Source organism: Pecten maximus, chromosome 5 (assembly GCF_902652985.1).
Source record: "Pecten maximus chromosome 5, xPecMax1.1, whole genome shotgun sequence".
In the NCBI taxonomy this organism is placed as follows: domain Eukaryota; kingdom Metazoa; phylum Mollusca; class Bivalvia; order Pectinida; family Pectinidae; genus Pecten; species Pecten maximus.
This window is the reverse complement of record NC_047019.1, coordinates 51,316,905-51,343,242: the sequence shown is the minus strand read 5'-3', so window position 1 is coordinate 51,343,242 and position 26,338 is coordinate 51,316,905. Positions and strand designations below refer to the sequence as shown.

At 35.9% G+C, this 26,338-nt stretch overlaps 1 protein-coding gene across 1 annotated transcript in view; it reads left to right on the top strand.

Moving 5' to 3' along the window:
* Positions 1-25,937, top strand: part of LOC117328307 (beta-1,4-N-acetylgalactosaminyltransferase bre-4-like) — a 38,588-nt gene extending 12,651 nt beyond the window's left edge. Inside the window, exons 2-7 of the mRNA XM_033885830.1 lie at positions 327-553; positions 1,167-1,354; positions 2,843-2,965; positions 11,094-11,195; positions 21,542-21,989; positions 25,000-25,937. Of these exons, the coding sequence (XP_033741721.1) occupies positions 327-553; positions 1,167-1,354; positions 2,843-2,965; positions 11,094-11,195; positions 21,542-21,686 (785 nt within the window). The 3' untranslated portion in view covers positions 21,687-21,989; positions 25,000-25,937. The remainder of the gene's footprint in view (positions 1-326; positions 554-1,166; positions 1,355-2,842; positions 2,966-11,093; positions 11,196-21,541; positions 21,990-24,999) is intronic.
* Positions 25,938-26,338: the final 401 nt, after the last annotated feature.

Below are 26,338 nucleotides of genomic sequence, written 5' to 3'. Positions count from 1 at the left end.
CCGAAACTAAAAAAAACTATTCTAGGCACCCTAATCCTAACCCTAACATGAAGTGAATGGCTTGCTGAACAGCGAAGAAAAAAGAGTTCTATAAAAGTGGCATTGAGGCCCTTAAACACCGTTGCCAAAAGTGTCTAGATACTGATGGGGATTATGTTGAAAAATTATACAATATGTCCGGCAAAATTCAAATCCTTCAATACAAGGCTCACAACTTATCAATAAGCCCTCGTAGTGTACAGCATGAATCCCAGAGCTGATCATTAGATTTTATCTATTTGCAGACTGTAATTTTCTTGTTGCATTGAAAAAAAAACATTTTTCAGTTGGTGAAATATCCGTCCAAACCTGTGACACAGCCTGTCGACTAGAATCAAGGCTAGCTGTCGAGTCTGGCGGCTACTGGAAACCAGCCACCTGTATATCTCGTCATCGTGTGCTTATTGTAATTCCATTTAGAGATCGTTGGCGTCACTTAACAATACTTCTACATAATTTAGTTGGTATGCTTCAACGTCAGCAATTGGAGTTCAGGATTTTAGTTGCCGAACAGGTACGTATGACAAAAGAAACCAGTTGAGGGGGAACATGTGTTTAACGTCTAAGCTGCTACAAGTTTAATATGAATGGCTTGGAAGGTAAGGGTTCAAATACTCTGTTCAGTATGCTTCGTTTTTACGGCACACACATTGTACATAAAAAGGAAATAATAATGACTTATAAACCCGTCTAAAATGTAGAAAGATGGACAGACGTCAAACATGCCAAATCCTGACTTCAGGTTCCTATACTATTTAAGCATTTATGCTTGTATGGTCTGAATTACAAAATTTGTCAGTGATCCGCGGTCTGACTTACATATTCCCTCTGGTCTTACTAATTTGGCTGCACTCTGATTTACATATTCCCTTGTGGTCTGACTTAGATTCGCACTGGTCTGACGTTTTCGGGCGGGTTATGACTTACAGGATTGCTTCCGACGGGTTAAAGTAAAAGTTATTGTTATTGCAATAGTTACAGTGTAGGGTAAGTTAAAGTAAAAGTTATTATTATGGTTGAAATGTAGGGTGAGGTACAGGTAAATGTTAATGTAGAAGTTGGGGTTAATGCTAAATTGTGTTGCTTACATCTATCAATGTATGCATAATTAATAAGTTTTGTTGCAGTTTGGTAACGCAACATTCAACAAAGGGCGCTTGATGAATGCTGCATTTCTTGAAGCAAAGAAACGTTTTCGATTCCACTGTGTGATTTTCCATGATGTTGATCTAGTACCAGAAAATGATAGAAATCTTTATTCCTGTCCATGGCAACCTACTCACCTTTCAGTTGCTGTTGATGAAATGCATTACAGGTATTACTCATCAACATTTAATAACAGATTATAAATAATATATAACATCCATGTCATAAGACCTATTAATATAACATTAACTCCAAGGTAATATATCATATAGTACATTCATGTCATACGTGCTACAAATATAAAAAATAAATAAATTAAATCACATGTTATTTATCATATATTACATACATGTCATCTCATGTCTGACATAAAATACCTCCATGTCGTAAGTATAACACATGCAACATTTAATCTCATGTCTGACATAAAATACCTCCATGTCGTAAGTATAACACATGTAGCACTTAATATGTTGTCTGACATAAAATACCTACATGTCGTAAGTACGACAGGCCCTTAGTATATTACTTAATCTCATGTCTGACACAAAATACCTCCATGTCGTAAGTATGACACATATAACATTTAATATGTTGTCTGACATAAAATACCTACATGTCGTAAGTACGACAGGCCCTTAGTATATTACTTAATCTCATGTCTGACATAAAATACCTCCATGTCGTAAGTATGACACATGTAACATTTAATCTCATGTCTGACATAAAATACCTCCATGTCGTAAGTATAACACATGTAACATTTAATATGTTGTCTGACATAAAATACCTCCATGTCGTAAGTATAACACATGTAACATTTAATCTCATGTCTGACATAAAATACTTACATGTCGTAAGTATAACACATGTAACATTTAATATGTTGTCTGACATAAAATACCTCCATGTCGTAAGTATGACACATGTAACATTTAATCTCATGTCTGACATAAAATACCTACATGTCGTAAGTATAACACATGTAACATTTAATCTCATGTCTGACATAAAATACCTACATGTCGTAGGTATAACACATGTAAAATTTAATCTCATGTCTGACATAAAATACCTCCATGTCGTAAGTATAACACATGTAACATTTAATCTCATGTCTGACATAAAATACCTCCATGTCGTAAGTATAACACATGTAACATTTAATATGTTGTCTGACATAAAATACTTCCATGTCGTAAGTATAACACATGTAACATTTAATCTCATGTCTGACATAAAATACCTACATGTCGTAAGTATAACACATGTAACATTTAATCTCATGTCTGACATAAAATACTTCCATGTCGTAAGTATAACACATGTAACATTTAATCTCATGTCTGACATAAAATACCTCCATGTCGTAAGTATAACACATGTAACATTTAATCTTACGTCTGACATAAAATACCTACATGTCGTAAGTATTACACATGTAACATTTAATCTCATGTCTGACATAAAATACCTACATGTCGTAAGTATAACACATGTAACATTTAATATGTTGTCTGACATAAAATACCTACATGTCGTAAGTACGACAGGCCCTTAGTATATTACTTAATCTCATGTCTGTCATATTGATGTAAGCCGATGTTTAGATTTGAAGTGATGTAGGTTGGTAATGGCAGTATAATTTCTATTGAAGGTTGAAATATGAGCTACTTGTTGGTGGAGTGCTTGCTATAACGTCAGAACATTTCCAGTTAGTAAATGGATATTCTAATGAATACTGGGGCTGGGGAGCTGAAGATGACGACATGGCCTACAGGTAGGAAATGTTATAATAGTACTGAAAGGATAAAGAAACGTAACTTCTTTAATTGTTAAATAGCTTGTATTGAATAAATACATAGCCGTATCAAATAAGGAGATATTGTGTGCCCTTACCCCTTTATATTCAAAATTCATTATCTGTCAAATAACAGTTTATCTATTTCCGGTGCGCCTAAAATACCAACATACCATTACTGCACAAATCATGCGTTTTGTCAATTCAAATGACGGTAGGTCGGTGGTTTTTCTCCGGGTACTCCGGCTTTCCTCCACCTCCAAAACCAGGCACGTCCTTAAATGACCCTGGCTGTTAATAGGACGTTAAACAAAAGCAAACAAAATCTTTCAGCAGGATAACCCTTTGCCGGAGTTTGAAGGGATTATACTGCAACCCAGATTTTCGATTAACCGCAGTTAACAAGGAATAAAATTCCATTCATCTACGGGCAGTCAATGGCCTTATGAAATTCATGTCCCGTGGAGTTAAAGATGCAATAGCTTTTGGAGATGACCCACGTGGTAGTAGGGTTCGGTATGACCAAAGCCATTTTTTCAGCTTTGCGTATATAAGGGTCCCTAATGTGCTAATTTGCTCATACATTTTATTTTATAAAATCGTGATATTGCGTTTTCGTATCCCTTTAGAATATATGATTTAAGATATACAGACAGGAAACATTTGATACTATTGAATAAGTACAAAAAAGCAATTCCGTAAGAATTTACATGGGGGTATTTTTTTTTTCAAAATCTGATAACGTCAAAAGAGAAACGATTACCATTAGCATCGTAACGGGTGAGCAACGCCTTTCGTGGAGCGTTTGTGTGTCCTGATCGGGACTTTTAATCAAATGTTACGAAGCTTGGTTAAGGTCTGACGTCTCCCCATACATTAATCGATGGTACCAAATAATTGTCCGATAACATTCAACTTCTGTTTGAAAGCAGGCGAATCCATCACCTTAATTGAACTATCGCGGTGTGATATCAGGCCTTCTGCTGATATTGGAAAGTAGTATGACGAGAGGCACAAGAATCTGGTCACAATATTTCCTAACCCTCTGGTTTCCCACGATAAATGCCATTTGTGTACAATTGTGGAAATTAATTCTTCTCAAAACCATGCTTCGCCCGCCTATATGGCGATCAACTTCGTCTATAGAAGCTAAAAGTATTCCATAGCAGTTGAATCCAATTGGAGTGTTGATCCGTTGTTTCAACATTTCCTTAATTGTGGACCAATGCAGGGAAATTTATGCACTATCACGAACAGCTGTTTACCCATTGATTGAAGTATAAGTTAAGAAAATGAATATTTGCTTTCAACAATACAAATATTCAATATGGCCTCAAGATTGTAAAGGCTTTTAAGGGATAACGAGCCTAACTGTCAAATTCTAGTAAGATGCATGTGCAAGGTTTCATCAACTTCCTTCTCTTCAAACCTTTAGAAAATTCCTTAACTAGGATTTCCTTACATATGCGTTTCCTCAACGTTCCTTTACTTAACTAAGGAGCTCCTTAGGGAAAGAAATGTACTTAACGTTTTTTCATCGGTGAAAGCGACCTCAAGGGAGCACTTCTGTCCAAAAGAACAGGAAAATATGCGTGCACTCGTAATCAAACGGAGAATTTTTTGCGACATATTGACTCATGATAGTGCCCACTGAAGCACATCAAACAAAGGAAATAGTTGGCACATGAAATCTCGACAATATTTTGTCAAGGCAACATGGAGACGATAACGAGAGACATCGCGTGGGAAAAGTTTGGTCAGAGAGAAATTACAAGGGCTGTAAATTGTAAGTTGTTTGTTTTGAAGAAGTTAGAAATAATGCAAAACCTACGGGAAGCATTCCCCAAACGTCAAATGACAATATTGTGTTGTTGCTTTTTTAAAACTTTACTTTGTAGTTTTGAGTAAAATAGTGAACACATGTGGGGAATTTTTTTATATTCTCAGACATTTATTTTTCCTTTCAAAACGAAAATTGTGTTCTTTGGTTGAAATAAAACACAAGATATTTAAGCGGAAATGTGTTTTACATGCAGGGATATGTAAATATGCAACATGTGACGCTCATACCAATATTATTCGTATCATAGGTAGTGATTTTGAGTTGTGCCTATCATGTCGTACTCGATCAAATTTTCAGTAGTCACTATATCAAATGTTATTTATTTTTGACTCTCAACATAATTGAGAAAGATAATCTAACGATATGTACATACATGTGTTAACATACAAGTATTGCTAAACATTGCTAATCATGTACATGCATTCGTTTTGAAACAATTTGTCCAAGTTATACTTTCAAAAATGTCTTAACCAGTAAAAGTTCAAAGCATGTTTGTTGTGAATGAGGACATTCCGTACATCATATTTTGATAAAATAAACTCTGGTATTAAACTATCGTTTACACATCAGATAGAAATTAATATTGAAGTATCTGTAGAGTTTCAGACCTTCCGTACATAATATAAAGTAATGTAAATTATTAAAGGTCGGACGGGTACATTGTACAGTACCCGTGGCTAGTATTTGTATTGTGATTACGTCATTGTTATATGTGCTGTCCATGTTATTTATGTATATATGTGACATGACCTCTGACATCGATGGCTCACTGACCACCAAACGTCCTGCATGCGACCCACGGGCTCTCCCGCCAATTTAAATCCCGACTAACGCCGACACCACTCTTTCCAGAACTCTAGATCGGATCGCGCTCGCGAGAACACATCCCTAGGAAAACAGCTCCTGAATAGATCTAGAAGCATGTATTGTCATGTATCCCTGCAAACGGCACTGGATAGCTGGATACCGCCATTGGGAGGCCTCGTAACTTACATGTGAGTGAGTGGCGTAAATCAATCTGGTGTGTGTCATTTGTGTTATGGTCTGCTTCATGGCGTAATTGTTGTTCGTTTCACTTTTAGGTTTTCTTCCGAGAGAATAAAACCCTGAACCAATCTCTATCTTGGGTATTGTGTATATAAGTCAAATAACGTACTAATTATGTGAGTTGCAGAAATATATAATTATACATAAGACATGTTATGATAAGAAATGAAAGCAATCCCTATCGGATGATAGTTATTAATGCATATTACTTATGAGAGGTGTACCTGCTCCTGTATACAGAGCCAAACAGCTAATCGACTCGAAAAAGCGAATGGTGTACCATCAAAGTGTACGATTTTCTTTTCATTTCAGATGCAAACTTTGTTACTACAGGCCTGTCTCTGTTACTACAGGTCTGTCTTTGTTGCTACAAGTCTGTATTTGTTACTATAGGCCTGTCTCTGTTACTACATGCCAGTCTATGTTACTACAGGCCTGTCTTTGTTACTACAGACCTGTCTATGTTACTACAGGTCTGTATTTGTTACTACAGGCCTGTCTTTGTTACTACAGGCCTGCTCTGTTACTACAGGCCTGTCTTTGTTACTACAGGCCTGTCTATGTTACTACAGGCCTGTCTCTGTTACTACAGGCCTGTCTCTGTTACTACAGGCCTGTCTCTATTACCACAGGCCTGTCTATGTTACTACATGCCAGTCTCTGTTACTACAGGCCTGTCTTTGTTACTACAGACCTGTCTTTGTTACTACAGGCCTGTCTCTGTTACTACAGTACCGTCTTTGTTACTACAGGTCTGTATTTGTTACTGCAGACCTGTCTGTGTTACTATAGGCCTGTCTCTGTTACTACAGGCCTGTCTCTGTTACTACAGGCCTGTCTCTGTTACCACAGGCCTGTCTATGTTACTACAGGCCTTTATTTGTTACTGCAGGCCTGTCTCTGTTACTACAGGCCTGTCTCTGTTACTACAGGACTGTATTTGTTACTGCAGACCTGTCTTTGTTACTACAGGCCTGTCTCTGTTGCTACAGACCTGTCTCCGTTACTACAGGCCTGTCATTGTTACTGCAGACCTGTATATGTTACTACAGGCCTGTCTCTGTTACTACAGGCCTGTCTCCGTTACTACAGGCCTGTCATTGTTACTGCAGACCTGTCTCTGTTACTACAGGCCTGTCTCTGTTACTACAGGCCTGTCTATGTTACTACAGGCCTGTCTATGTTACTACAGGCCTGTCTCTGTTATTACAGACCTGTCTTTGTTACTACAGGCCTGTATTTGTTGCTACAGGCCTGTATATGTTACTACAGGCCTGTCTTTGTTACTACAGGTCTGTATTTGTTACTGCAGACCTGTCTTTGTTACTACAGGCCTGTCTTTGTTACTACAGGCCTGTCTCTGTTACTACAGGCCTGTCTCTGTTACTACAGGTCTGTCTATGTTACTACAGGCCTGTCTATGTTACTACAGGCCTTTATTTGTTACTACAGGCCTGTCTCTGTTACTACAGGCCTGTCTATGTTACTACAGGACTGTCGTTGTTACTGCAGGCCTGTCTTTGTTACTGCAGACCTGTATTTGTTACTACAGGCCTGTCTATGTTACTACAGGTCTGTATAGGTTACTACAGGCCTGTATATGTTACTACAGGCCTGTATATGTTACTACAGACCTGTCTATGTTACTACATGCCAGTCTGTGTTACTACAGACCTGTCTATGTTACTACATGCCAGTCTATGTTACTACAGGCCTGTCTCTGTTACTACAGGCCTGTCTTTGTTACTACAGACCTGTATTTGTTGCTACATACCTGTCTCTGTTGCTACAGGCCTGTCTATGTTACTACAGGTCTGCATTTGTTACTACAGGCCTGTCTATGTTACTACAGGCCTGCATTTGTTACTACAGGCCTGTCTATGTTACTACAGGTCTGCATTTGTTACTACAGGCCTGTCTCTGTTACTACAGGCCTGTCTGTGTTACTACAGACCTGTATTTGTTACTACAGGTCTGTATTTGTTACTACAGGCCTGTCTCTGTTACTACAGACCTGTCTCTGTTACTACAGGCCTTTATTTGTTACTACAGACCTGTCTCTGTTACTACAGGCCTGTCGTTGTTACTGTAGGCCTGTCTTTGTTACTACAGTACCGTATTTGTTACTACAGACCTATCTTTGTTACTACATGCCAGTCTATGTGACTACATGCCAGTCTATGTTACTACAGGCCTGTGTTTGTTGCTACAGGCCTTCTATGTTACTAAAGGCCTGTTTTTGTTGCTACAGGCCTGTATATGTTACTACATGCCTTTATTTGTTACTACAGGCCTGTCTCTGTTACTACAGGACCGTCTTTGTTACTACAGGCCTGTCTCTGTTACTACAGTCCTGTCTCTGGAAGGATATTCGTGTTATTGTGTATACCGATTGTTGTTAATATACTAGGAAGCTTTTTTTTCTCCTTAGAAATAAAAAAACATTGTTGCTCTTTCGATTCATGACTACAACCTCGCTTCGGCTTGAATATTTCGAGTACGCATGTATCACATGTTTCGTGTAAGCAACACCTAGGCCTAGCGGACCCCTGCTAGATGTGATCATAGGGATTCTTGCCAAGTTCGTATGGATGGGATTATTAATTAAAACAGCATACAAAAGCACGACAGTCCTGGTCACGAGGTAAACCGAAACTTCAATTACAAGATGACACAAATGCTAATAAAGATCGTTATGTGGCAATGAGTAAATAAAATGTATGTATATAGTGAATAAAGTATATAGTTAATACAATATATAATAAATAAAGCATATAGTAAATAAAGTTTATAATAAAATAAGTTTATAGTAAATAAAGCACATAGTAAATAAAATTTATAATAAATAAAGTATATAGTAAATAAAATTTATAATAAATAAAGTATATAGTAAATAAAGTTTATAATAAATAAAGGTTATAGTAAATGAAATATATTGTAAATGACGTTTATAGAAAATAAAGTATATAGTTAATAAAGTTTATAATAAATAAAATATATAGTAAATAAAATTTATAATAAATAAAGTATATAGTAAATAAAGTTTATAATAAATAAAGGATATAGTAAATGAAATATATTGTAAATGACGTTCATAGAAAATAAAGTATATAGTAAATAAAGTTATAATAAATAAAATATATAGTCAATAAAATTTATAATAAATAAAATTTATATCAAATAAAGTATATAATAAATAAGATTTATAATAAATTAAGTATATAGTAAATAAAATATATAGTAAATAAGATTTATAATAAATAAAGTATATAGTAAATAAAATACATAGTAAATAAAATTTATACTAAATAAAGTATATAATAAATAAAGTTTATAATAAATAAAGTACATGGTAAATAAAGTACATGGTAAATAAAGTGTATACTTTCTGTATATTACCAGAGTGGTAGTATCAGTAATAATTGTTTTGTACTTTTAAATTATTTTATTACAAGTATCTCAATTTCTATTTTGATACATGTAGCCGTCAAATCTGTTTCTCCAGTTCACATGTCCACCTGAGTATATTTCACCTGTATTATATTGTCATGTTAATGTCTTGTCACGTGACTACAATATTCGGTGCAGCAATATCGTAAAGTAAGTACAGTGCAATGAGAATTATAAATTATTTAAAGTTATATGCTAACATTCACGGAATTATGTACTTGTCGATTGGAAAAAGCTAAATTATTCTTTCTTTGTTAGACTATTTTGTGCGTGGTTCCTCATTACGTTTTTGTGAGAACCAGTCTTCAATAGTATTTAACGAATTTACTTATTTATATTGTTTCTATTTCTTTCTCTAGATGAATTGAATATGTAGACGATAGTAATATTGGTATTGTCATTAGAACCCCTATCGGATTGATAGGGTATGTACATTTTATTTTGTTACTATATACGTTACGTAATTTAAAAATGATAAATATTCACTAAGTTGATAAATTGTGTAATTTATCATAAACAGGGTGATACATGTACGCATTATAAAGTCGTAATGTTAATTATAACCGTTATGAAGAATTGAATTTAATGTGATAAAGTATATCGCTCATGAAGTGTACATGTACATGATATAACGAACTAGTTTTAGTTATGTATGTGATAAAGTATATCTCCCATGAAGTGTACATGATTTAACGGACTAGTTTCTAGCTTTTATGGCATACGTACTTCGTTCGAATATGATGTATTTGTTTTACTTTAGGATCTTCTTCGTTATAAGAAATACAAATGTTTTTACGAAAATACCAGCATTGCTGTTGTAATTCAATGTGGAACCCGCCCGTCTACAGTACATTTAGTTTCGACATTACTAATACAAACTGTGGGCCTGTTCCTGACGGTTCACAAACACGTCGAGGGTAGCAGCGACAATTCTACCTGCAATCTGAACTCGATCTGCCGAACGAAAAAAATAATATGCTGTCGATATCATTGTTTCTCTGAATAATCCGAATCCCTATTTTTGTCGTATTTAAATCCATGTGGACATGCATTTATACAAAACCATGTGCCGAATTTAAGTTTCATTTCCAATATTGTCAACATTTTAATCCGGGTTTCACCTACTTCAAGTACAAAAAATCATCGCCACAGTAGCATGAGGGGGATGCGGGCTACTGGTTGTGTCAGAACATTAAATACAATCAAAAGTCGTTCAGGTAGTGAAGCACTCTTGTCGTCCACAGATACGGTTCAACGGCAGTAAGACTGGGAGAAAGCGGACTTACATATTTAAGGGATTCCTTAACTTTAAAAACAGACTAAATTTAAGAAAATTTTATGAAACGCGAAATTAGCTAAGTGAAGGATATTCCTAAACTAAAAGAAAACGTTCAATTTCAGGAGCTCCTTAAAGTGAAGGATAGTTGATGAAACCAGGGAGACTTGAAAATTCAGTCTGGCTCTAGAAAAATCAATATAGCTCAAGAATAATAAAAAAAAAAGACGGCAAAGGCCGTAAAGCCTTTGTGTATGAAAATATCAGGAGAACGCATCTAGGGTATGGTAGGTTCACGCATTATAGATCTGGTAACGTTTCGTGGGTTTTTTCAGCTTTGTTTTAGTGAAACCAATGCATGACGTTTTGAAAATTCGATACTAAATTATGTTAACCTACGTTATTGCAAGCTTTACATAAATTTCTCGCGGCGAAAGCTACCTATATTGTTGATTACATGACAGATATATATCTCATTTTTTATTTACAAGAATTTTGCTTTCCGGTTTACGTATAATGCGTCCATCTGCAGTAGTAGCTCGATACCGGATGTTACGTCACGAAAAGCGAGAGCCATCTGCATGGAGTTCAAGGTAATTGGTATGTTATTCCCAACATATAAAATGTTTGTTGAATGGTAGCATAGGGGGTTTATTATAAAATAAAATAACAAGCTAAACACCTAGTTGTTTTAAATATATTGAATACTTGTATGTATAATATCCCCAGCTAACTAAACCTTTCAAAGTATTAACGACTAGGATACCGAGATGAAGTACTATCACAAGCTAAGAAACTAACTTCCCGGTAGGTACATACTATCACTACCTAACAAACCTCTCTAGCATCAATGTCTGTATAGAGATACATTATATCACTACCTAACAAACCTCCCTAACATCAATGTTTGTCGGTATAGAGATACATTATATCACTACCTAACAAACCTCCCTAGCATCAATGTCGGTATAGAGATACATTATATCACTACCTAACAAACCTCCCTAGCATCAATGTCGGTATAGAGATACATTATGTCACTACCTAACAAACCTCCCTAGCATCAATGTCGGTATAGAGATACATTATATCACTACCTAACAAACCTACCTAGCATCAATGTCGGTATAGAGATACATTATATCACTACCTAACAAACCTCCCTAGCATCAATGTCGGTATAGAGATACATTATATCACTACCTTACAAACCTCCCTAGCATCAATGTCGGTATAGAGATACATTATATCACTACCTACCAAAACTCCCTAGCATCAATGTCGGTATAGAGATACATTATATCACTACCTAACAAACCTCCCTAGCATCAATGTCGGTATAGAGATACATTAGGTCACTACCTAACAAACCTCCATAGCATCAATGTCGGTATATGGATACATTATATCACTACCTAACAAAACTCCCTAGCATCAATGTTTGTCGGTAAAGAGATACATTATATCACTACCTTACAAACCTCCCTAGCATCAATGTCGGTATAGAGATACATTAGGTCACTACCTTACAAACCTACCTAGCATCAATGTCGGTATAGAGACACATTATATCACTACCTAACAAACCTCCATAGCATCAATGTTTGTCGGTATAGAGATACAATATATCACTACCTAACAAACCTCCCTAGCATCAATGTCGGTATAGAGATACATTATATCACTACCTAACAAACCTCCATAGCATCAATGTTTGTCGGTATAGAGATACATTATATCACTACCTAACAAACCTCCCTAGCATCAATGTCGGTATAGAGATACATTATATCACTACCTAACAAACCTCCATAGCATCAATGTTTGTCGGTATAGAGATACATTATATCACTACCTAACAAACCCTCCCTAGCATCAATGTCGGTATAGAGATACATTATATCACTACCTAACAAACCTCCCTAGCATCAATGTCGGTATAGAGATACATTATATCACTACCTAACAAACCTCCATAGCATCAATGTTTGTCGGTATAGAGATACATTATATCACTACCTAACAAACCTCCCTAACATCAATGTCGGTATAGAGATACATTATATCACTACCTTACAAACCTCCATAGCATCAATGTTTGTCGGTATAGAGATACATTATATCACTACCTAACAAACCTCCCTAGCATCAATGTCGGTATAGAGATACATTATATCACTACCTTACAAATCTCCCTAGCATCAATGTCGATATAGAGATACATTATATCACTACCTAACAAACCTCCCTAGCATCAATGTCGGTATAGAGATACATTATATCACTACCTAACAAAACTCCCTAGCATCAATGTTTGTCGGTATAGAGATACATTATATCACTACCTAACAAACCTCCCTAGCATCAATGTCGGTATAGAGATACATTATATCACTACCTAACAAACCTCCCTAGCATCAATGTCGGTATAGAGATACATTATATCACTACCTATCAAACCTCCCTAGCATCACTGTCGGTATAGAGATACATTATATCACTACCTTACAAACCTCCCTAGCATCAATGTCAGTATAGAGATACATTATATCACTACCTAACAAACCTCCCTAACATCAATGTCGGTATAGAGATATATTATATCACTACCTAACAAATCTCCCTAGCATCAATGATTGTCGGTATATAGATACATTATATCACTACCTAACAAACCTCCCTAACATCAATGTCGGTATAGAGATACATTATATCACTACCTAACAAATCTCCCTAGCATCAATGATTGTCGGTATATAGATACATTATATCACTACCTACCAAACCTCCCTAGCATCAATGTCGGTATAGAGATACATTATATCACTACCTACCAAACCTACCTAGCATCAATGTCGGTAAAGAGATACATTATATCACTACCTAACAAACCTCCCTAGCATCAATGCTTGTCGGTATAGAGATACATTATATCACTTCCTAACAAACCTCCCTAGCATCAATGATTGTCGGTATATAGATACATTATATCACTACCTACCAAACCTCTCTAGCATCAATGACGGTATAGAGATACAATATATCACTACCTACCAAACCTACCTAGCATCAATGTCGGTATAGAGATACATTATATCACTACCTAACAAATCTCCCTAGCATCAATGATTGTCGGTATAGAGATACATTATGTCACTAGCTAACCAATTTCATTCTCAGCACTAATGCTTGTGAGTCGGTATAGAGACAAATATTGCTCTTGCTCACTAACCTCATTTAAAGCATTAATGGGTTTGTGTCGGTATATAGACAAAACCTATCATTTGCCAAATTACCTCCTTCCCAGAATTAATGTTTTAGTATCGTGTTGGATATAAATACTGTCACAAGATCAATCCTATACCCAGTACCTTACCTCCTTCTAAGTATTAAGTCGGGATATAGATACATGCTTCCACTAGCTTACTAACCTCATTCCAAGCAATAATATTTGTGAGTCGGGATAGAAATCAATACTACCACTAAGCAAATAAACTCCTTCCCAGCACTAATGGTTGTGAGTCGGGATAGAGATCAATGTTATCACCAGCCAACTCCCCTCCTTCCCTGCACTAATGGTTGTGAGACGGGATCTCGATTAATACCGTCACAAGATCAATACTATCACCAGCCTGTTTACTTCTTTCCCAGCATTCATGGTGGTCGAGCCGGGAGAGCAATCAATACTATCACCAAATACCTTACCTCCTTCCCAGTATTAGCGCTTTTGAGTTTGGATAGAGATAAAGAAAATAATACTTTTACCAGTCAGCTTACCTTTTTTTCAAGAACAAATGGTTTCGAATCGGGATAGAAATCGAAACATTTACTAATTAAATTCCTAGTATCAATGGTTGAGTCTGGATCAATATAGATACTTACCTCCTTCCGAGAATTAAAGCTTGTGAGTCGGGTTAGAGTTAAAACATTAATAATGTCACCAGTCAACCTATCTTTTTCAGTATTATTGGTTTTGCGTTGGGATAGAGCGATATACTATCAGTAGCCAAATTACCTCCTTCCCAGTATAACTGGTTGTGAGTGGGGATATATATTATCATTAATGGTTGTGAGTCGAGATAGAGATCAATTCTATCACTAGATAATAGAGTATCTCACCTCCTTCCCAGTGTTAATAGTGGAAAGTCGGGGGAGAGATTAATACTGTCACATGATCAGTACTGTCACAGGATCAATACTATCACATGATCAGTACTATAACAGGATCAGTACTATCACATGATCAGTACTATCACAGGATCAGTACTATCACAGGATCAGTACTATAACGGGATCAGTACTATAACAGGATCAGTACTATAACGGGATCAGTACTGTCACAGGATCAGTACTATGACAGGATCAGTACTGTCACAGGATCAGTACTGTCACAGGATCAGTCCTATCACAGGATCAGTACGATTACAGGATCAGTACTATCACATGATCAGAACTGTCACAGGATCAGTACTATAACAGGATCAGTACTATCACATGATCAGTACTGTCACAGGATCAGTACTATAACAGGATCAGTACTAACACATGATCAGTACTGTCACAGGATCAGAACTAACACAGGATCAGTACTGTCACAGGTTCAGTACTATTACAGGATCAGTACGATTACAGGATCAGTACTGTCACAGGATCACAGGATCAGTACGATTACAGGATCAGTGCTATAAAAGGATCAGTACTAACACAGGATCAGTACGATTACAGGATCAGTACTGTCACATGATCAGTACGATTACAGGATCAGTACTATAACAGGATCAGTACGATTACAGGATCAGTACTGTCATAGGATCAGTACTATTATAGGATCACAAGCCAATTCACCTTCTTTCCAGCATTAATGGTTGTGAATCTGGATAAGGATCAATTGTATCACCAAGCACCTTACTTCATTCCCAGTATTCATGATTGCGAGTTTGGATAAAGATAGTATCTATCACTAGCTGATTAACCACATTCTCATCACTAATGATTGTAAGTTGGAATATAAATAAATTCTATAACTACCTAACTAATCTCATTTTCAGCATTATTGGTTTTGATTCAGGATAGAGATCAATACTATCACCAGTCACCTTATCGCCTTCTTAGCATTTATGGTTGTGAGTCAGGATAGAGACCAATACTATCACCAGACACCTTACCGCCTTCTTAGCATTTATGGTTGTGAGTCAGGATAGAGACCAATACTATCACCAGACACCTTACCGCCTTCTTAGCATTTATGGTTGTGAGTCAGTATAGAGACCAATACTATCACCAGTCACCTTATCGCCTTCTTAGCATTTATGGTTGTGGGTCAGTATAGAGACCAATACTATCACCAGTCACATAACCGCCTTCTTAGCATTTATTGTTGTGAGTCAGGATAGAGATCAATACTATCACCAGTCACATAACCGTCTTCCTAGCATTTATTGTTGTGAGTCAGGATAGAGATCAATAGTATCACCAGTCACATTACCGCCATCCTATCTTAATTTCTTCCCAGCATTATTGGCTGTGAGTCAGGACAGAGATAGATACTATTACCTGCCAGTGTCCATCCTTCTCAGCATTAATGGATTAGTCTTGATAGAAATAAATATTATCACGAGCCAATTTACCTCTTCCCAAGCGCTTATGGTTTTTAGTAGGGATAGAGATAAATTGTGAATGCTGTCACCAGTCAACTTAACCCCTTTCAACATTATTGGTTTTGAGTCGGGTTTCGTACGATATGCATGTGTGTGGTGAGTGCGGGTATGTGCTTTGGGAGGCTGCGGTATGTTCGTGTTAGCTCTCCTTGTGAGGGACAGGGGCCGCCGATGGTTATAGTGTCCCGACACTTCATCTGGTACTGACCTTAGGCCAGTAATGTCTCCCCGGGCACTCCCGCTTTCCTCCACCTCCAAAACAAGGGACGTCTTTAAATGGCCCTGGCTGTTAATAGGACGTTATACAAAATATATCCCAAACTTACCCGAATCTCCCTGTGATAGTCGGGAACTTTTGTTGATTTATATTGCTACCTCACTGAAGTATACTGACGAAGACAACAAGCAGGACTCCCCATTCGGTCACCTTATACTGACAACGGGCAAACCAGTCCTCCCAAAATGCTGAGCCCTAAGCAGGAGTAGCGACTACCATTTTTCAAGACTCTGGTATATCTTGGCTAGGGGACAGAGCCCAAAGCTTTCCTCAAAGTGGCGAATGCTGAACTAAAAGCCAAAAGTGAGGCATTGTCAAGGGAGACATTAGGAAATGCTAATAAGAAAAGATAAGATCCCATATTTAGTCGTTTCTTACCATCTTGCCATTGGGTAGCAGGTATACAAATCTCACGCCCTACCTACAAAGTGTTTAAGTCGGAATGAATATCAATATTATCATGAGCTAACTTTCCGAGTTCACCAATGGCTGTGAGTCGGGTTAAAGATCAATACTTTCACAAGATAAATACTATCACCAGCCAACTTACCTCCTTGCCAAAAATAATGGTTGAGTCTGGATAGAGATAAATACTGTCACCAGTCAATTTACCTCCTTCCAAGTCTTAACAATTTGTCACTTCGGATAGAAATAGAACAAAAAATATTATATTAACTATTATATAACCTCTTCCCAACATTAATGGTCAAGACAGAGATAAAGATGACAACCATCACCAAGTACCCTTCCCAGTATCGGGAAATAGAGATAATTTGCCTCACAAACGTGATCCCCAGCAATTGTTTGAGTCAGGATAGAGATCAAAACTGTAACAAGATCAGTACTATCAAGAGCCAGTTAACCACATTAATGGTTGAGTTGGAATAGATATAAATACTATCACGAGTTAAATAACCTTCTTCTAACCACTAATGGTTGAGTTGGAATAGATATAAATATTATCACGAGTTAAATAACCTTCTTCTAACCACTAATGGTTGAGTTGGAATAGATATAAATACTATCACGAGTTAAATAACCTTCTTCTAACTACTAATGGTTGAGTTGGAATAGATATAAATACTATCACGAGTTAAATAACCTTCTTCTAACCACTAATGGTTGAGTTGGAATAGATATAAATACTATCACGAGTTAAATAACCTTCTTCTAACCACTAATGGTTGAGTTGGAATAGATATAAATACTATCACGAGTTAAATAACCTTCTTCTAACCACTAATGGTTGAGTCGAAATAGTGGTAAATACTATGACCAGCAAAATAAGATACTTCCGAACATAAATGGCTAGGAATCGTGATTGAGATCAATACTTTCACAGGCTATCTTACCCCCTTTTCAGCACCAATGTTTGCAAATCGGCAAATCCTGTATTAAGAGATCTTGATTAGGAGATAAATAGTATCATCATCTAATAAACCTCTTCCCCTGTATTAGTAGATGTTAATTAAGGGATAAATAGTATCATCTAATAAACCTCCTCCCCTGTAAGAGTAGATGTTTATTGAGAGATAAATAGTATCATCATCTAAGAAACCTCCCCCCCCCCCCCCCCCCCCCCCCTGTATTAGGGGATGATTATTAGAGATAAATAATATCATCATCTAATAAACCTCTTTCTCTGTATTAGTAGATGTTTATTAAGAGATAAATGATATCATATTCTAAGAAACCTCCTCCCCTGTATTAGTAGATGTTTATTAAGAGATAAATGATATCATCATCTAATTAACCTCTTCCTCTGTATTAGTAGATGTTTATTAAAAGATAAATAATATCATCATCTAAGAAACCTCCTCCCCTGTATTAGTAGTTGTTTATTAAGAGATAAATGATATCATCATCTAATAAACCTCTTCCTCTGTATTAGTAGATGTTAATTAAGAGATAAATAGTATCATCATCTAAGAAACCTCTTCCTCTGTATTAGTAGATGTTTATTAAGAGATAAATAATATCATCATCTAATAAACATCTTCCTCTGTATTAGTAGATGTGTATTAAGAGATAAATAATATCATCATCTAATAAACTTCTTCCTCTGTATTAGTAGATGTTTATTAAGAGATAAATAATATCATCATCTAATAAACATCTTCCCCTGTATAAGGGAAAGTGTATTAAGAGATAAATAATATGATCATCTAAGAAACCTCCTCCCCTGTATTAGTAGATGTTAATCAAGAGATAAATAATATCATCATCTAATAAACTCCTCCCCTGGATTAGGAGATGAGTATTAGAGATAAATGATATCATCATCTAAGAAACCTCCTCCCCTGTATTAGTAGATGTTAATTAAGAGATAAATAATATCATATTCTAAGAAACCTCCTCCCCTGTATTAGTAGATGTTTATTAAGAGATAAATGATATCATCATCTAAGAAACCTCCCCCCCCCCCCGCCCTGTATTAGTAGATGTTAATTAAGAGATAAATAATATCATATTCTAAGAAACCTCCTCCCCTGTATTAGTAGATGTTTATTAAGAGATAAATAATGTCATCATCTAATAAACATCTTCCCCTGTATAAGAGGAAGTGTATTAAGAGATAAATAATATCATCATCTAATAAACCTCCTCCCCTACATTAATGGTTGTGAGTCAGAATAGAGATAAGTAATATAACCAAGTCAACGCCATCACAAACTAATTAAGCAAATAACAAATTTTAAGGGTCGCAATCAGGATAGAAATAAACAATGTCACCCGATCAATACTATCACAAGCTAACTTAACCACCTCCTCGGTATTAAGGTTTGTAAGTCAGGATAGTGATATATAATGTCACCCGACCAATACTATCACAAGGTAACTAACTTCCTCCCCGGTATTAAGGTTTGTAAGTCAGGATAGAAATAAATAATGTCACCAGACCAATACTGTCACAAGCTAACTTAACCACCTCCCCGGTATTAAGGTTTGTAAGTCAGGATAGAAATAAATAATGTCACCAGACCAATACTGTCACAAGCTAACTAACTTCCTCCCCGGTATTAAGATTTGTAAGTCAGGATAGTGATTACTAACATCACCCGACCAATACTATCACAAGCTTACTTAACCACCTCCCCGATATTAAGGTTTGTAAGTCAGGATAGTGATATATAATGTCACCCGACCAATACTATCACAAGTTAACTTAACCACCTCCCCGGTATTAAGATTTGTAAGTCAGGATAGTGATTACTAACATCACCCGACCAATACTATCACAAGCTTACTTAACCACCTCCCCGATATTAAGGTTTGTAAGTCAGGATAGAAATAAATAATGTCACCAGACCAATACTGTCACAAGCTAACTAACTTCCTCCCCGGTATTAAGGTTTGTAAGTCAGGATAGTGATTACTAACATCACCCGACCAATAATATCACAAGCTAGCTAACTTCCTCCCCGGCATTAAGGTTTGTAAGTCAGGATAGAAATAAATAATGTCACCAGACCAATACTGTCACAAGCTAACTAACTTCCTCCCCGGTATTAAGATTTGTAAGTCAGGATAGTGATTACTAACATCACCAGACCAATACTATCACAAGCTTACTTAACCACCTCCCCGATATTAAGGTTTGTAAGTCAGGATAGTGATATATAATGTCACCCGACCAATACTATCACAAGCTACATATAACTAAACTTCCTCCCCGGTATTAAGGTTTGTAAGTCAGGATAGTGATTACTAACATCACCCGACCAATAATACCACAAGCTAGCTAACTTCCGTCCCATATTAAAGGTTTGTAAGTCAGGATAGTGATATATAATGTCACCAGACCAATACTATCACAAGCTTACTTAACCACCTAACCGGTATTAAGGTTTGTAAGTCAGGATAGTGATATATAATGTCACCAGACCAATACTATCACAAGCTTACTTAACCACCTAACCAGTATTAAGGTGTGTAAGTCAGGATAGTGATTACTAATATCACCCGACCAATACTATCACAAGCTAGCTAACTTCCTCCCCGGCATTAAGGTTTGTAAGTCAGGATAGAAATAAATAATGTCACCAGACCAATACTGTCACAAGCTAACTAACTTCCTCCCCGGTATTAAGATTTGTAAGTCAGGATAGTGATTACTAACATCACCAGACCAATACTATCACAAGCTTACTTAACCACCTCCCCGATATTAAGGTTTGTAAGTCAGGATAGTGATATATAATGTCACCCGACCAATACTATCACAAGCTACATATAACTAAACTTCCTCCCCGGTATTAAGGTTTGTAAGTCAGGATAGTGATTACTAACATCACCCGACCAATAATACCACAAGCTAGCTAACTTCCGTCCCATATTAAAGGTTTGTAAGTCAGGATAGTGATATATAATGTCACCAGACCAATACTATCACAAGCTTACTTAACCACCTAACCGGTATTAAGGTTTGTAAGTCAGGATAGTGATATATAATGTCACCAGACCAATACTATCACAAGCTTACTTAACCACCTAACCAGTATTAAGGTGTGTAAGTCAGGATAGTGATTACTAATATCACCCGACCAATACTATCACAAGTTAACTTAACCACCTCCCCGGTATTAAGGTTTGTAAGTCCGGATATAAATAAATGATATCACCCGACCAATAATATCACAAACTTACCAACCTTCACCCAAGTGTTACTGTTTGTAATCGGAATAGAGATAATTACTATCACTAGCCATCTAACTTCCTCCCAGTATTAAAGGTTGTGAGTCGGGATATGTGACAAGATAAATACTACGACATCATGTTGAGAGTAATTGTTCGTTAATAACATTTTAAATCGACGCTTCTGGGATAGACAATATCTTGAATTTAATAAATGGGTTCTGATTGATTATCCACCACATCTTACAAATAGCAATAACAGATTATTTCTTAATATCAAATTACTACGGGATAATTATAAGAAACTATAACTGCCATTTTTCATATCGTGTATCATTTTTATGGATTTCTTGCATATCACTGATTTCAGAACAAGATTACTCAAAAGTGTGAACAAACGGTTTCAAATGGACGGATTGATTAATGTGCCTTATCGACTTGTATTCAGTAAAGACAAGCCTCTATTTATGCATATGATGGTAGATGTTGGCCTTCCGAAGGAACACGACTCCTAGCTCATCCAGGACTACAGTGGTATTCAATCATTGCAGTAAATATTTCATACTGCCTGCTGTATTCAAGCACCGCTCTTAGTATGCGAACTATGACAAACCCCATGCAATGAGGCTAACCAACATCGTGAGGACAACATTGAGTGAGCTTTCACAAATTCCTTATTCGGAAAGAGCCATGCTATAAACTGAGCATCGATCAAACAAGTGCAAAACATGAACAGAATCTTTATGGGGATCACAGAGCATGTGTGACGGGAGAGATTCAGCAACGTCACGTGCCATGTCAATGTTAGTAAAATGCAGGTAATGTCATATTAATCTTAGTAAAACCCAGATAATGTCATATTTATCTTAGTACAATCGAGATAATGTAATATTGATCTTAGTAAAATCCAGATAGTGTCATAGTTATCTAAGTAAAATCCAGATAGTGTCATATTTATCTTAGTAAAATCCATGTAATATCATATGTATCTTAGTTACATTCAGGTAAGGTCGTGTAAAATCCAGATTATGTCTGGTTAAATGAGAACCGAGTAGTGTTACTCAAAATACATACTTGTCCAATTTAATGTCACACAACGATATACATGTTTCGGCATTTTCCTAATAATACCATTATGGTAAGCATTCAACTTGCCAAATACCTGTATTTAAAACACAGCTCTGAGGTCATCCAGCATTATTCGCGTAATATACCCAGCAGAAATCATAGTAGCACCTGTAGCCGTTCAATAAGCCACCTATATCTGTTCAATGAGTTAAGATATAAGAATACAAAGGAATAAAAGAAAACAAAGAATATAAAATAGATATCAACCGTTACAGAATTTAAACATCAACATTGTTATAAGTATATCCGGTATAATTGCTCCCATTGTGATTCCCATGCAGTGTACATTTTCCTTTAGCAGGGTTTGAATCACGAAACACTCATTGTACATGAAATATAGACATTTATATATATAAATACTGAGAGACAAAGTATTAATTACATTTCCTTTGAATTCGTTTTTTGGCAATAATATTTTGTATTTGTAGTTTCCCATAACTTTAGTATCATATCTCTTAGGAGAGTTTCTAATATTCCTAGAAATATAACTGTGATATGACTTTGGTAAAAACATTTGAGATGTGATTTCGAAATCTTTTTCATACTTTTCATCCCAGAAGTATACCGTAACCACTTTCGTCAATAAACCCATTGCATTGTTTGAATTTAATCCATTTCAACCTATATTCTGTGTCGAACGACATTTTCAAATGAGACTTATTCTACCGGGGCATATTCCACACACCTATTATGCATGCACTTGAATTAATGTGCAAAACATTGAAAGTATGCAACTGTCCTATAGTGTATCAATAACGTTCGTGGTTGGTTGCACATATTCAATATATATTGAAACTGTTCAATATTAAGACAACGACGGGTTATTGTAAGTAAGATATAAGACAACGACGGGTTATTGTAAGTAAGATATAAGACAACGACGGGTTATTGTAAGTAAGATATAAGACAACGACGGGTTATTGTAAGTAAGATATAAGACAACGACGGGTTATTGTAAGTAAGATATAAGACAACGACGGGTTATTGTAAGTAAGATATAAGACAACGACGGGTTATTGTAAGTAAGATATAAGACAACGACGGGTTATTGTAAGTAAGATATAAGACAACGACGGGTTATTGTAAGTAAGATATAAGACAACGACGGGTTATTGTAAGTAAGATATAAGACAACGACGGGTTATTGTAAGTAAGATATAAGACAACGACGGGTTATTGTAAGTAAGATATAAGCCTCAAACTGCCTATTATGTCAAATGATCACGTAATATTTGACATAACAAACAGTTTTCGATAGCCTTAGGTAAACACACAGTAAACGTAGTTAGGAAAAGATGTCAATATCAAGAAATTCAAAAACAGTAAATTATACCTATATTTCATTTCATGCCTTTCACTACTTGCATATTTTCTGACCAAACACATCAATATTTTCATTGATTTGTTTTATTTTTGTTTATTCGCTCTTCGCAATTACTGTTATCATTTTAATAGCTAAAAGAAAAACTCAAATTCAAAATAATTAACTGCCTAACATTCTTTTGAGTTGCAATGATTTCACATCACCAGTCAAAGCTGTTTCTTCCGTCAATAAATTTATATTGGTTTAGCACAGTTTACATGATAAGAAATGAAAAATCCTTGCTACAGAAAAGAAACAAAAATAGCGTTCAACGATGTATGCCCTATTTCAAATAATAATTCACGTCATTTATCTTTTACACATCGTAAAATGATGTTCATTGAGATTAATTACAAATGTATACAGTCTTTTGTTTACCCGTTACGAATAGGCATTTCCAATTTTCAGGAACTCGGACTCGGGTGCCAACTACGTTTTAGATAAGTTTGTTGGAAAATGAAACACATTGACTATCTGTATTATTTCCTTTACTTGATATATACGTGTTCGTCCGATTCAATAACAAGGACATTGAATACATAGAGTCAAGAAACAAACGTATTAAGGAATACCCGCCGGTATCCAAGTGATCAGTTATCGCTAACTGCGATCATCGAATGGGGCAGCCACACAGGTTCTTGGATTATCAATGTAACACATCAATTGAACTCATTGGTTCTCATGAAAATTGGCCGGAAATTTTGACAAATAAGAAACGTCCTTTTATGTGCCCTTTGATTTATTTGACAAGATGTCAGATATATACATGTACTAATAATGCCTTGAAGTGGTCATATTTGCTTATCGGGAATAATTGGAATAATACAATATACAGTAAATGCCTAGGTTTCCGATTGCATCTTCTACATTCCAAACGAGGAAGGGTTCAATTAAATTATATTTCAAAAGAAGCTTTTGGTTTATAAAACTGAATTGTATATATACATGTACATCATACGGGTTTCAATGCAGTTAAGGGCGGTGAGGACAGTTGGGACCGACGATTGATATAAATCGATCATTGGAGGATTACTTCCTTTGACAACTAGTATATATCATGAAACAAACCAGAGTTATAAACTTTGCAAAGTATCCGCAATCACATATCATTTATCTTGGCCCTTATTGAGCAATAAACCTTTTAGACGACCCACAAATAACAGTTCGCGTTCGAGTCTGTGCACGCAGTCAATCTACCTGAAAATCGGAAATATCAAATAGTAGAATGCTGTATATTGTATCCTAGGTATAGACATATGTATCACCTGCTATCTACTATACCAGGTATACGTACATCTGTATTGTTGTTTCTGTCAAGATCCAGTTTATTTTTTCAGGTGCAAAACTGCAGGATCATGTCTACACATCGACCCCTGCGATGGGAGTGCTAAATTTAAATCACAGATAAGCAAGACCTACATAATGGATATTTCGTCTGTATTAGGAATTCTGATGTCTATTGACGGTGTGCCTTTGTAGCAGTGACTATCGGGAATCAACATAATTAAAATATTGTGTAAGTTTAACGGATGGGGGTGTTGTGTTGTACTGTAGACATAATTAAAATATTGTGTAAGTTTAACAGATGGGAATTGTTGTACTGTAGATGTCGAAGGTTTGTTGCTTCGGTAAGATATTTTCAGATGAATTATCATGAAGCTTTGGTTGACTTGGTTCTGAATGCTATAATTTCATTTATTGTTTAAAGCTGTACTTGCCAAATTTATAATAACATGTTATATCAAACAATGTAAATATTTCACCTGGGAAAGGCGCTTTAAAATATCATATAAAGATACTGTCTAATACCATATAAGGGCAATTTGGATACCATGCCTATACTACTTAGCACAAAGAATGAATTCATTGCAGCCATATATATTGGTGGTGGTTCTACACAACACATTCTTTGATTTAGAAGACGATCATTTTAGTATACTATCGGAAATATTAGTTCATTTGATATTATTATTACATTGTATGCTATCGTATTTTCGTTAATGCATTGATTCTAATCAATTCCGTCTGTGATGGGACTGACGTCAACACTGATAACTAGCTAGATAGGAAGTAATAATGAGATTAATATAAGTACACATCTGTTCAACATCATGATGATCAACTTTTTTTATGTGCTGAACAAATGTATATTAATAAATAATGTAAACTGGTTGGAACTATGTGAATGTGAAACATGTAAAACCAATAAAACCAGGGTTATAACAATGAACTTTAGTAATAATAAAACAAAAAATGAATAAATTAAACGTGTTACATTTTTGTCATGTTTTATCATTGGCTATCACCTGGCGTTGTTTTGGTCAATTTACTCTGTAATTTGCATTCTCAATAGCCTTTCAAGAACACAACATATTTCAAAAACAGTATGCAGGAGTTTCTGCCGTCACAGGGTTTTCATGGCGAATTTTATTTTAATTTACAGGAACCGTTACTGTTAGGGTTAGGGTTAGGGTTACCTTTACTGGCGTTTTGACTGTCACACAGTTGTATAATGTCTTAGTAGGCACCGTCACACAGTTGTATAACGTCTTAGTATGTACCGTCACACAGTTGTATAAGGTCTTAGTAGGTACCGTCACACATTTGTATAACGTCTTAGTAGGTACCGTCACAAAGTTGTACAACGTCTTAGTAGGTACCGTCACACAGTTGTAT